At 34.4% G+C, this 14,552-nt stretch overlaps 1 protein-coding gene across 2 annotated transcripts in view; it reads left to right on the forward strand.

Moving 5' to 3' along the window:
* Positions 1-7,169, forward strand: part of LOC121422324 (IQ domain-containing protein E-like) — a 31,816-nt gene extending 24,647 nt beyond the window's left edge. The window contains exons 17-20 of one of the 2 annotated variants that reach the window (XM_041617288.1): positions 60-226; positions 2,240-2,341; positions 2,995-3,011; positions 5,229-6,063. In XM_041617288.1, the coding sequence (XP_041473222.1) occupies positions 60-226; positions 2,240-2,341; positions 2,995-3,011; positions 5,229-5,420 (478 nt within the window). In that variant the 3' untranslated portion in view covers positions 5,421-6,063. The other variant, XM_041617289.1, reaches the window with a different exon arrangement.
* Positions 7,170-14,552: the final 7,383 nt, after the last annotated feature.

A 14,552-nucleotide genomic window follows, 5' to 3' on the forward strand; every position in this document is an offset into this window, starting at 1 on the left:
GTTGTTGTTATTATCATGTTGTACTAAATAATATCTCATATCCCATTTCTCATTAACAGCTCTAATCGATCAGACTCGGAGCCTGAGTCAGCACGATCGTATCGTAGTGGTAAATCTAGCAAGGCAGGGTCAACTAAGAGCGGATTAGACAGGTTCATGACTGGATCAAGATCTGGATCCAAAGCTGGATCAAGCAAAGCAGGATCAGTCAGAAATGGATCAAATGGTGAGTGTACAGAATACTTTACCCATCTTATGTACATGGCTATGATATTTTTTTGGCAGGCTTTTCTGCTACAGTTATTCATCATGTCTTGGTTCAAAACCGAATGGAATTCTTTGAATATCATTGTGGGCCACATTATCCACCAATAGGACCTTACAAAAATGTGCTCAAATTTATGGTTTGTGAGCACTCTGGTGAATTAAAACATTAAAATTTCCAAGATTATATTGTAAAACAGATCATCAATGAATGGAACTTCATATTTTTTTTTACAAAAGTACACTTTTTTAAGACTTATGGAGTGTTTATTGTAGGCTGCATTGCCTCACAAAGACAGGGTGGTTGCAGACTCTGAGTGGAATGACTGTTTTCAGAGAGAAATGTTTCTCACATTTCTGTAGTTAAGGACGAGTCCACCCCAACAAAAGATGATTTGAATAAAAAGAGAAAAATCCAACAAGCATAACCCTGAAAACAAGTCCACCCCAACAAAAAGTTGATTTAAATAAAAAGAGAAAAATCCAACAAGCATAACCCTGAAAACAAGTCCACCCCAACAAAAAGTTGATTTAAATAAAAAGAGAAAAATCCAACAAGCATAACCCTGAAGACAAGTCCACCCCAACAAAAAGTTGATTTAAATAAAAAGAGAAAAATCCAACAAGCATAACCCTGAAAATTTCATCAAATTCAGATATAAAATAAGAAAGTTATGGCATTTTAAAGTTTCGCTTAATTTCACAAAAAAATTATATGCACATTATGGTCAGTATGCAAATGAGAAGACAGATGACATCATCCATTCACTATTCCTTTTGTATTTTATTATATGAAATATGAAATATTCTAATTTTCTCCTCATTGCCAAGTGAAACAACGATTAATTCCTCCTTGAACACATGGAATTAGCATTGTGTAATCTTACATGTATATGGTTCAGTCAAGTTGGTCCTTATTGTCAAATTTGTGAAAAATGAAATATTGCATAATTCAAACAATAAAAAACAAAAGCAATTGTGAGTGATGGACAACTGACACATTTGCATGTCACTGAGTTGTGCATATCACTGTTTTGTGAAAAATTAAGCAAAACTTTGAAATGCCATAACTTTCTTATTTGTACATCCGATTTTGATGAAATTCTTAGCATTATACTAGTTTGATTTTTCGCTATTTATTCAAATCATCATTTTTCTTGGGTGGACTTGACCTTTAAATAGTACAAATACAGAATGCTATAAGGTGACAATCACTGTTTGCATAGCTGCCAATGTGTACAATTGTTTGGGGTGTTTTCTATGATTTTCCTCAATACAATACAATCTTTTTAAAAAAAAGATTACTCCATTTTCATGTTTTTATTACTTGTAAATATCTTCTGTATTGTTTTTCCATCTGTCTGGACATATTGACCTATATCCTCCAAAGAGGTTTCTATTGCACCATGGTATAACATGGAGAATGCAGATTTCTTATAATAATGCATTTCATTCAATCATGAATTAAGCTGGACTTTCCAATGTTTATGCGATGAAATAAGCATAATTATTTACAATTAAACTGCATAGTCCATGATTTTGCACATTGTACAATTTAAACTTCTTGATGAAACAGGCCTTACATGTAATATCTTGAGGCCACAGCACGCCTTACAACAGGTCGATGGTCCGATTTTGGAACAAATCACATTTTGCTTATTTTCTGAAAATGTTAATGAAAATCTACTTTTTATTTGAGGTTAAAATTAACTAAAGAATACTAATGTAACAATTTTGGATGATTGCAAGCCCTTATTTCGTAGTCAATCGTACGTTTGCTATTACGTCAGTACGACTACATTTTAAATTAATGCTACTTATTTATTCTTGTATTACACAGTAAGATATTCTGTGTTCCAATATGAGCATCAAATACTACCGTTTCATTCAAATAATGGGTCGGAGACCTATTGTTAGGTGTGCGATGGCTTTGAGAATTACAGTGTTACAAGTTGATCTTGTGTTGATTTTACAGTTTCAAGGAAAGACGCATTTTCTGAAGAGGACTCTGATGACTCTCTCGTCATGTCTACTACGTCAAAGAAGAGTACTGTATCCAAATATAGTAATAAATCAGGTAAGAATTGTATTGGTACATTACAACGTCAAAGTGATGTATCTTCGTATAGGTCTCATGCTAGTCTGCTGTGCAAACCTTTCACTTGTGTAAAGGGTCTGCATTGCAGCAAACTCATGCCTTGTGTACTGAAGGCCCTCTCAGCAATTTTTATATGTGCTAGTCTCTGAGTGGAGATAGACTCGTCGATCAAAGTTTCAATCAGGGTCTGTGCCTGCAGACTAGTCTTATGCATTGACATCCTCTTGCCACCATCTTAACATACATTGTAGGTTGAAGCCATTGCCTTGCCTTGGTGATCTGCAGCTGGCACATCTCTGACAACTCTGTTTATTGTTCAACACATACTAGTATATTGTTTGACAAATTAAATGATAAATTTGAAGAAAATATGAAACATAACTTTGTCGACCATTACCCTCTCTCTAGTGATTTGCGGAAGTCCCATAAAATTCCATAGAATGACATGAGAGTCCCAATCAGTCAATCATGAAAGATCTGTTTCCTGAACTCCTCAGTCAAACAAATATTGTCATTTATTCATTCACTGTGATCCCTATGCAAGTATTTCAATAAAACTGTTTTATTTTCCATGTTTAATTTGTTTCTTCTGCCTATTTTTTTCTTTTTTACTCTCATTTATTTGTAAATAGGGAACAAAGGAAGACAGGTAAGTTACTGAATTATTCTAGATTTTGGTAGACAAAGTGTCTATGATTTTAAAACCCCAACCCAGATAGTCTGAATCTTCAGGGGCCCGTTTCACAAAGGACTTGCAACTGTTGTAACTTTGCCACTATGGCAACTACCATGGAAACCTTGATTCTGATTGGCTGCTGAGCCCTGTTACCATCGGGCATGGTAGTTGCCAATATGGCATAGTTACAACAGTTGCAAGACCAAGTCCTTTATGAAACTAGCCCCGGAGCTCCTTATCTATCACCCAAAGCATTCCGCAATACACAATTGAAATTACTTTCTTAAACTAATGATTGGAGCACTTAAAGACCATATTTGAAGCCAAAATAAATAATAAATCACTATCAGTGTAAATATGAGAAAGGAAATACAATTAAAGAAGTTTCCTGCATTTTCAATGCTTCCCACCTTAGTAATTTGCTTAGAAGCACTCAAATTCATGAGCATTGAAAATGATCTGTGTTATGCTTCTCACTTCCCTGAATCCGACAATTTTCTATGAACAGAATTGTTATTACATATGTGTGTATGTAGAAAATTTCAATAATTGCCCTATATAATTTTCGAAATTACAAATCTCTTTTTTTTCTAAAACAATCAATTTGCAAAGAAAAATATTATTTCCTCCTCAAATTGATAAAACTGTTGCTCTTGACCATATTCTTTATTTGTTGCTTATTGGTCACTGCTCATTGGTATACCTGCATTCAGATTGAACATGGTATGTACAGTTATGCCAGACAAGACTAAAGAAAAAAGAATTAAAAAGGGGTTCAGTGCTGAAATTTCCATTTATTGGCCTCATTCTGAACTCTGGTTAGTTTAAACTCTGGTTTACAGTTGTGGTTTAACTATGGATAGCCAAAAGCTCAATTGGTCAGCTCATTTGACACTCAAATCATTCACAGTTGACTGGGAATAATTAATGAAACAGTTCTCTTTTTCAAGAAAACATGAGTAAAGCAGCCAAGTAAATATAGGAAGCATCTGGGGGGGGGGGGGGGTTCATCAATATTTTTGTCTGACAAGTTGTCAGATCTGACAACTTTCCTGGGTTCTGATTGGTTGAGAAGCACTGTTACTATAGTAACTGTCGGATAAAAGAGGACTTGTCAGATAAAACGTCCGACAAGTCCTTTCATGAAATGCTCCCCTGATTGAAATGTAATTTTTAATATATTTTTTGGCTTCCAATGATTTTAACAGAGTTAGGCAATGGCCTAAGTTAAACTAGGCTGTAGAATACAGGCCTTATACTTTTAATGATATTTTCTGTGAAATATTTTTTGTTAATGTTTGTATTATGTAATGTGGAAGCAATATGATAATCCAGCTTTTTTACATACAAACAAATGGAAATCAAAATCCCATTCACATATTGTTGTAGAATTTATGCCACTAAAAACCATTAAAAAGGCACCGTTTCTTTGGCTGGGGAATCTGAATGTTTTGAACTGGAAAGCAGTGGAAGTGCATTTAAATTTACATTGATGTATCTCATAATCGGCTTTTCTTTGGTATATGATTTGTCAGATTTTTGTGGGTTGTTTTTTTTTCTTCCAATAAGGACTTGAACTTTTTGTTTTACTTTACTTCTCCAAATTTTTTGTGATTGCAGTGATGACTAATTGTGTTTTCCTGCTTTATAAAAATATATTTTCAAACACATCATGACATGTCACTTTTTGTAATAAGTGAATCTTTTTGTCTTGTACCTCATCGTTTAGTTTGTAACCTAATACACTCTTAATCACTCCATCTGTCATTCAGTAACCCATCAATGATTGTAGGATTAAAACATTTACAGGGGCCCATAACAGAAACTTTAGCAATGATCATAGAAATTTTTTTAGGATTGATTACCTTGACTACAATGTGCAATAATTGGTGAACATCAAGCTTACGATTAATCGCAAACCTTTATATTAAGCGATCCAGGTCTGTTTAACTCATATAGTACATTTACTTCCACATACAAACATTTTATACTTCCATAACAGTTGTAAATTTAATACCTTTTGAATTGTATAGGTAACTATTCCGCATATTTATTTTCACAGAAATATCGCAATAAAAAGGCTGAAATTAAAATAAAAGATTATAAAGCCACACTTCATTACTTTAAAGGAAAACTAACAAGAAAAATTAACATCTCCTAATCACTTTTCTTCCCTCCCTCATTACAAAGACTAACAACTCCTCATCTAAGACCTCCACAACAACCCAAAGACAACCTCAGCACCTTGCATCCTCCATTCCTGAAGAAGGTTCAAGCGATGACGATGATGACATCGTTGTCACTGTCAAACCAAATAAACCTTCCTCCACCACCACAAACACCACTGTCAAAGCTAAATCCAAGCGATTTGGCTTCTTCTGAACATCACTGAGTTGATGTCTTCTGATTTGTCACTCTCTTTCATCTCAGGTCGTAATGTTTCTTTTCATTCTATCCATTTGACGACATCATGTTGATTGTTTTCAGCAATGTTGTAATGTACAGTGTGTTGATGTTTCTAATTGCTATTCCGATTGTGAGGAATTTTGATACACTCATCAACACTCATCAATTTTGTCAAACATGCTGTGTTAAGGGCATTGATTGCAAGTTCTTTTCTTTTCAATATTTTATTACTATCATTATTATTATTATTTCTCACCTTTTAAGATGATATATGTTTTGCCATTCATGAGTGTTTCTTCAATTGTAGCATTCAATCTGTACTCTGTCACCTGTCATTACTTAATCTATGGTTGGGGCACGGCAAAAAAGACTTTCATTTCAATGCAGCTCAAAAGAATGATATTGCACATATTTTTTTTTACCTGCAGTTACGTGCAAGTCTTTGTGCAAAGAGCACATAGTATGTTCACCAATTGGAGCCCTTGCATTTCTAATGCCATAATCATTTCATGTGTGTCAATAGCTATTCTCTATTTGAAAAATTTAGTTTTTGATGTTCAATTATTAACAATTTTCTAAATTAGTTACTGACGAGTTTGATTTGTATGCATATCCTTTTATCTTAATGTACACCTAGAGCGTAGGCAGTAGTCATTCTACTCTGAAAAATGGACTCGGTAGCAAGAAAGACAACGACAGTGATGACGATGATGATGATCTGGTATTCTAGTGTGCATTTTCTTATAAGGGACAGGAATTTCCTTTTCTTGGGTAAATCAAAATTGAAATCCATTTTGGGTTCTTCTACTATTTGTGTGACAATTCATAACATTTACCTTTGCAAAACTAGTTTTTGTGCAAATTTGTAATGATTTTGCAATGAAGTTTGCGATTGTTCACGACTTGATTGATGGAATTTTTTTCCATCCCCTCCCCCATATTCATCATTCCTTTCATGAATTTCTCAAACAATGTTAATTTGAGAGCATCACAGTATTTCATATGAACTAAAAAATAGAGCAGTCATGTCAGGAAGGCCCCTTGTATAGTGGGTTAGAATCTGGAATTTCCTGCACATCAAATCGGATGATTCATACGAATTAATATGAACACCATGGTCATGTGATGTAGTCACATGATCTCTGACTCGGGGAACACTAGGCAACAACTTTGAGGTCAATTTTCCAATGTGTTGGAAACAAAAGATGAACTCATCAGTTCGTTTTGAAATTACTTGATCATTAGAATTTTTTTTTCCTGTGATATTAGAGGGTACTACATAAATTTAATTCAACCAATTTGTGAAAATGTTCAAACATAGATTTAATACATTATATAAAAACTGAAATTTCCCCATTGTCTAAAGAGGGAGCAATTAATGCAGTTTTATTTCTTTTGAAAAAAATAATATGCATGTATTCAGAAATTAAAAACAAGCATTTCATTTTGGCTTTTTCAGGTAGCATACACCTGTAATATAAACTGGAATGAAAATTCTTTGCATTTGGGTTAAATGACTTTTTCTTTTAATAGCACACTTACATGATTGAATTGAGGGTTTATGTAGAGTAATTCAATCTTGCATTGCTTGGAAATCTAGATACTTGATGTTTAAACTATTGTACTGTTGTAATTATGTATATGTGTACATTTGAAATCGAAGTTAGCATATTTTTATTAAATGTTCGCATGTTTTAAGCCTGTTTAATCAAAGAAAAGTGAAATTGAAATACCAAAAGAAAATAACTGTTCACCTTGATTAATGATATGGTTCATTTGTTTCTAAAATGTTCAAAACTGTATTGTAATAAATTCTGACATCATGTGTTTGATTTATAAGATGAGCAAGACTTGAAAGAAAATATTCGTGAAACATCACTGCGGTGTTCTTGCGTATTGTAGAAATAAGCAAAAGTTTTTTGGGGATTCCCAAAAAATTGCTTTTAAGAAAGGGAGATGTTCTGGTAAAATTGGAATTACTGTCATGTATTGTATATGTAGATAAAGTGTGTGAATATCAACTGTTGCAATTTTCATCGTCATTCTCATATCATGTGTTGGTACGTCAGAGAATTCAGTAAGACCCCGTAAGTGCACTGTCAATTCAATATCATGCTATTGTAAAAACATGTTGAAGTTGAAATCAATCATAATAGAAAAAACTTGATAGACCCATTTGAAATAATTGTATTATCATTTTGAGTATTAGTGTGGTTGGGCTGAACGGAACATTGGGCCCCTTAACACCAAGCTTAGGAATTGATTGTAGGGCTGATTTTTGTTTATAATACTAATAATAATAATAATAATATGCAACATTTATATAGCACTTATTACAAATGTTTCTAAGCGCTCTATACTATTACCCCTGCTTTAGCACGGCTACCCTGATCGGGTGCAACGAGTATTCAAGGAATTCCTTCCTACCGGGTACCCATTTACTGCACCTGGGTCAAGAGTGGCAAATGTAGATAAATGCCTTGCCAAAGGACGTTTATGTTTATTTGTGATTGATCATACATGATACTCGGTGAAATCAATTGTAGACGTAGGCTCTGTGATCAATCACTAAGCTTTATGTTATGAGGCCCAGATTTATAGATTACAAGAGGCAACTCAACCCTGCCATGTATTTTATGCACCCTCTACATTCATGTTTTATTGAAAAAAGGGAACTTTCATAGTGTGATATAAATTCAATAAATACTTGGAAATTCATCTTTGATAAGCTTATCACTCTTATTGTTTATAAAATGCCTCTGTGATGGTGGACCATGCTGTTGCTACATTAAGCACCTTACCAAGTCAAGTCTTTTTCCCCACAGGAAATCAAGAAAATAAGTTGAATTTTCTTGTGAAAATTTTGTCTAGTTGGTGTGGGCTTTTTCAGATGGCAAATGCTCTTATTACATGTACCTTCCCAATATCTTAATTTGAATAGAGGAATTTGAAGTTCTATAATAGGTTCTCTTATCTCTAATATGTATTTTTGATGTCATAGTTGCATAGCGCTCTGTCACTAAGTTGCAAAAGTGATATTTACTCAAAATTGATTACATGTCTGGAATTAACATGTATGTTTGGTCGGCCTGGAGTTGGTTTCGCCTGCATTGCGGTGATATTCTATTATAATTCATTTCAGGTGGGTGTTTCATAAAGCTATTCGTTAAAGGCCAAGTCCACCCCAGAAGAATGTTGATTTGAATATTGCAGAGAAAATTCATACAAGCATAACGCTGAAAATTTCATCAAAATCGGATGTAAGACAAAAAAGTTATGGCGTTTTAAAGTTTTGCTTATTTTTCACAAAACAGTGATATGGATAACTCGGTGACATGCAAATGAGTCAGTTGATGTCCATCACTCACTATTTTTGTTTCCTATTGTTTGAATCATACAATATTTCAATTTTTACAGATTTGACAATAAGGACCAACTTGACTGAACCATATAGTATTTAACAATGCTCATTCCACATGTTCAGGGAGGAATTAATCATATTTTTCACTTGACAATGAGGAGAAAATTATGATAGTTCATATTTCATATAATTATATACAAAAGAAGTAGTGAGTGGATGATGTCATCAGTTTCCTCATTTGCATACCGACCAGGATGTGCATTTAACTATTTTGTGAAATTAAGCGAAACTTTAAAATGTCATAACTTATTTTACATCCGATTTTGATGAAATTTTCAGTGTTACATGTATGCTTGTTGTATTTTTCTCTTTTTATTCAAATCAACTTTCTTTTGGGGTGGACTTGTCCTTTACGAGCAAATTTAAGAATGACTGGTTAACCTTTAATACACGCTAAATATTCACCAATGAAAATATACTTACCGACAGGTTTATGGAAACGGCCTCCAGGTTGTACCTTATGGGCCACTTTCTCCTGTTTACAGTGTATAGTTGTGCAATGGGGAGAAGAAATGCATTTGTTATGTGTATATTTCAGGGTGAATTTTATGTATATATTGCTTTAACGCTCCTGCATTTGCATATCTGCAGTTATATTCACTTGCGTATCGTGTAATGAACTTTAGTAGCTATGTAAACACAAAAGTCAGAGAATCAATTTTTTTCCTGTGATGTACATGTAGTAAGTGTAAAATATATGAAATAGGTGATTGCTGCAAGGGGTACTTTTCATTTGTATCTTGTAGATTTTGATAATGCTTTTTATTTCAATGTTATAACAATGCATTCACGTAATGAGAATATGCCCAAACCTTATTTCAACCTTTATGTTCAGTTACTGCCAAAATGAATTAGAAAAATAACCTTTGCTTCAGACAACCAGAAGGATAATAGTAGCTCATGGGCAGAGTTCAGTGTAACTTCAAGTGGTAATAAAATGATTTATATGAGAGCATAGAAATAAAATGAGAATATAAGGATGAGTTTTGGTTTAAATGAAGGCATAAAAATAAATAATTGAAATGAATGTTTAACTTTGGAGGGAAAATCAGACAAAGAACAAAGTCAATAAAGTACGGCTATTGAAAATTGAGATCATTTATTTTAAGACTATGAAAAATGTTGTATTGGTAATTTGGTGAGTAGATTGTGAAAAGCAGTTGGGACTGTTGGCTTATTTGCCTGGCCTTTGCATTATTGTGAAGAATTCACGATTTACTCCTCTTGGCACCCTTTCCCTGAAGAAACATTTGAATATGAAATAGATTGCCCATTGACATATGGTAGCATCAAATATCTTTGTAACAGTTTTGAAATACCCGTAGTACTTTTATGTAGAGGAGTTGTCCTTTACCTCTCGAGAATAGTGGTCAATTTGAAATCCCAAGTCCATGCATACAGTATAGTGATTGGTACAATTTACTACAACTGTTAGATAATTGTAACTTATTAATTGATTAAGCTATTATTTTTCAAATCTATGTGCTTCTGTGATTTTCCTTGTTTCTTTTATAAATAAAATTTCATTTCTGTTGGATTCCCATTTTATATTTTTGTAACCAAGCTAGGGAGGATTGTTCTACGAGACAGTGAAATGTTTTGTTTATGCAATGAGTGCATTTCTATGATTTATGGTCATGCAATGAATTAAACAGCCGATCAATATGCAAAATTCGGCAATGGGATCCATCCCAATTTCAGAGGACAGCAATTCAATTGAAGTAAGATTTCTGTTTAATTATTTCTATCCATATGTCAAAATGAAATGTGTTTTCTTGGGTCGGGTAAACCTTGTTTGTTCAGCCTTGTCAATTCGAGTCTAATACAGTACTTTCAAAAGTTATGTACATGTACATTCAAGTTTACATTCTATCAAATTCTGCAATAGCTTGTTATGTAAATTTGAAAATATTTTGATTTTTTTTTGGTGATTGACCGGATGTAGAATCATGGTTTGAAAATAATTTCTGATGCTAGAATATTAGAAAGTGTAATGAATGACTTGTAAATTAATGAAGAATATTTGGTGATTTCATGGCATTATTTTTTTTCTTTCGTATCTTTCCTTGTGACTGTGAAATAAAAGTTCAAATTAGATTTGTGAAAAGAATATGTGTGATACTTTTCATTTAGTCAAATGGGCAATTGGTGATTATGGTGATGATCATGGTTATGAAGATGAATATGATAAATATCACCATCATCACCATCTAAACCATCATCACTATCACAATCATTGTCATTATCACCATCATCAACATCGCCAGCATCATCACTAGTACCAACATTATCACCATTTTTATAAGTACCATCGTCATTGTCATAATCATCATCACCACCATCATTGCCACAAACATCAACACTGTCACCACAATAACCATTGTCATCACCACCACCATCATCACTTATTATCTTTGTCATGCTTCTTTTAAGATATTTTAATGAGAGAGAGTATGACCCTAGACAAGACAATGAGTTCAAAACATATCTAATTTTGAATTATTTACAAATAATCATGACACAGTACAGGTAATCAATGAGATAACAAAGCTAATTATATTTCAATTTCAAATTTATTGAACACCTGTTAAACGTCCATACAGAGATCAAAATTACTACATCCACATTTCATATAAACTTTCACAGAATGGAAGTTGTAAGGATATTTCTATAGACCAATTTCACTAAAAGGGGCTTGTATTTGCAAAAGCTCTGCAGTTTTCTTGCATGCCCTTGTCCTCGTGGCCATACGCGTCGTGGGGGGGGGGGCACTTCCCCCAGAATTACAACAACCTTCATTTTCAACAAAAGTATTCATGAAATCCTTTTTCAGTTTACAAAATGCAAAGGCACCCCAACCAAAAAAAAAAAAGCTTACGGCCATGCTTGTCCCTCCCATCCTTCTGGCAATATTTTCATATCCACAGCTCAGAGTGAAAACAAATGAGCTTTTATAGAATGCCAGTTCTGGTAATGATTTAAATGGGTTCAAACAGGATCCAATAAAATGACCACCCTAGTACTTGTATTGATATAGTATTTGCCAAATGACTTCTTAAAACCCTCCTTTCTATTAGCCATTATGAGAGTCTACATGGTTGGGTAACTCTACTTCACTCCCTAATTTGTTTATTATTAGGCTAAACATACCTGCCATAGCAGGCAACCCCTCGTTGAGTTTCAGTAGCTATTGTGTGTGTTAACTGCAGAAGGCAATGCAGTAATTTTGCTAAGCTGACTGCAGCAGGCAAGCACAGGGTGGTGCAGGAACTTAAAGCAGCTCATTGGCTGGTGAAGCTATCAGTTTTAGTGACTTGCCTTGAATAATGGGCAGTGGCACGCAGCCAGCAGGTTCCAGTTCACGATCCAGACAGTAAGTGGATATTGTATTTTTCCCACATTCTTAAGAAAGCTTCAAGAGAAATAGTGGCAAGATGTTATCAAGTTGTTAGAAATACAATGTCGCTATAAGCCTTGGCTTAGGCCTTGGATGGAGTCACATGTACAAAGTCTATAAGAGAATGCTTTCGCTAGCGGCACTTCCATCCTTGACTACATCCCTGTTGATAATCAAAGCAAATTGATGTGTTGGTAAATCCCTTTGAAATCACAAATTGATGGTGGGATAAGAAAGGTGTTTCTTCATGGGGAAAATGTGATAAATACAGCCTGGGAATGAAAATTAGCGGTGCTTATTTGTAAAGGTTACTGAAAATCAGTAAATGCGCGATTACAAATGAGCTGTAACCTTGCATGCCCTGCGTTTTATCATAACATGGTACCAAAAGATGCACCAGACTTAGTTCAGTTAGTTTAGTTTACTCCAACGATGTTGTAGGACGAAGCCTGTTCATCGATCAAAGTAGAAATGTCTATTGTTGCTCTCCTTCAGACAAAATTAGATGCGCTACTTATGTTGGCATGGAGGGGTGGCAGGGGTATCGTAGACAGTGAAAAATCCCATGGAAACACACAAGAAACGAAAATTACTCAAAGTCATCGGCAATCTTCTCCCAATGCTTATCCAGTCTATTCTTAAAAGCAATCACTGAACAAGCAGTAACTACATCTTCTGGGAGACTGTTCCACACATCTATCACTCGGTTAGCAAAGAAAAACTTACGCACATCAAGACGCGAATATCTTTTCTCTAGCTTTAAGGAATGACCTCGCGTTTTACCACCTTGTCTCAGATAGAAAAGTTCAGAACTTGAATCATAGTAACCATGCAGATATTTGTACACATCAATCATGTCACCTCTTTTACGTCGATGACTGAGTGATGGCAATTTCAGGAGGCGAAGACGTTCAGAGTATGAATAGACTGTTGCGATGTACATGTAGAGTGAATGCGTAGCAACAGAACTTGTGCATGTGATGTCATGATATAGCGCCCTCCCTCAGAGGATATAGGGATATGTGTAAACAGTTGTCGGAGATATGCCAGCTGCAGACCACCGATGCATTTGCATGCAAGGCACTAGCTTCAGCCTCTAACATGGCGGATGATGTCAATACAGACATGTAAGGATAATATGAGAAGGGCTCATTTCACTATTTGGTCTAAATGTAATTTTCTCTGATCTATCACTTGACTGAATTCCAGTCTTTGCCCATTAATTCTTTTTACCACTGACTTGGTGAGACAACACTAACTCCATGTGATTAGTCAAATTGAACTTTAAGAACAGTCTTTAAAATCATGAAAACTAAAAATGAAAAGTTGCATTGAGCCTACTATCCATTTTGTTGTATTTCCTCTTTTGCACTATTAAGTAAATACATATACTACTTAATTTTATATTTAAAAAAGGGGAGCAAATAGTACAGGAACACACAGATGATGCACCCTGGAACAATATTTCATCATATTCCCCCAAGACATTTATTACACTCTTGAAAAACCGTTAAAAGTCACTTGCAAATGAATTGCAATTATTGTAAGGCACACAACTGCATTCAATGTCTTCACAAAATATTCATTGGGAATGCTGGAAATGAATTGATATTCCCAACTTGGTAACAGAATGTTTATCATGTGAAAGAGAACAATATACATGTAGCCTTTATATTCCACGTAATTATGATTAGTCACGCATGGATTATTTATGAAACATTAGTTGTGTATAATCAAACCTGTCATAGTAGTCGCCTATCTATAGTAAAAACCCTGGCCTGTGTTCTGAAGTCGGGTTTAACTTAAACTTAGTTGTCGTTTAAGTATGGATAGCAAATTGTTACATAAATCCCTAACGGTATAGATATATTTCAGCTCATTTGGCTCTTAAATTATTCATAATTGTCTAGGAAGTATAAATAGATGATTGTCTTCGAATTTGATGAATCTGGAAAGAGCACAGTAAACATAATAAACATACAACTAAATAAGAATTTTGATACTTTTGGCCTACCCATAATTTTAGCACAGTTAGACCATGGTCTAAGTTAACCTGACTTCAGAATACAGGCCCCTGTCCTTAGCAGCCACCTGTCTACATGGAGGTATAGTGAAAATCCTGTCTTTCTTGGCCACCGAAAATGTCTCCCATTTGAATGGAATATATTAATAGGACCTGTCTATACAGGCCACCTGTCTCCAGTGGCTGCTATCTCTTCCCGTTGGGTGGTCTTAAAGGGGAATCCAACCTAAATAAAAACTTGTTTTTTGAGGAAAAAAAAACCCAGAC

This window comes from Lytechinus variegatus, chromosome 10 (genome assembly GCF_018143015.1).
Source record: "Lytechinus variegatus isolate NC3 chromosome 10, Lvar_3.0, whole genome shotgun sequence".
Lineage (NCBI taxonomy): Eukaryota > Metazoa > Echinodermata > Echinoidea > Temnopleuroida > Toxopneustidae > Lytechinus > Lytechinus variegatus.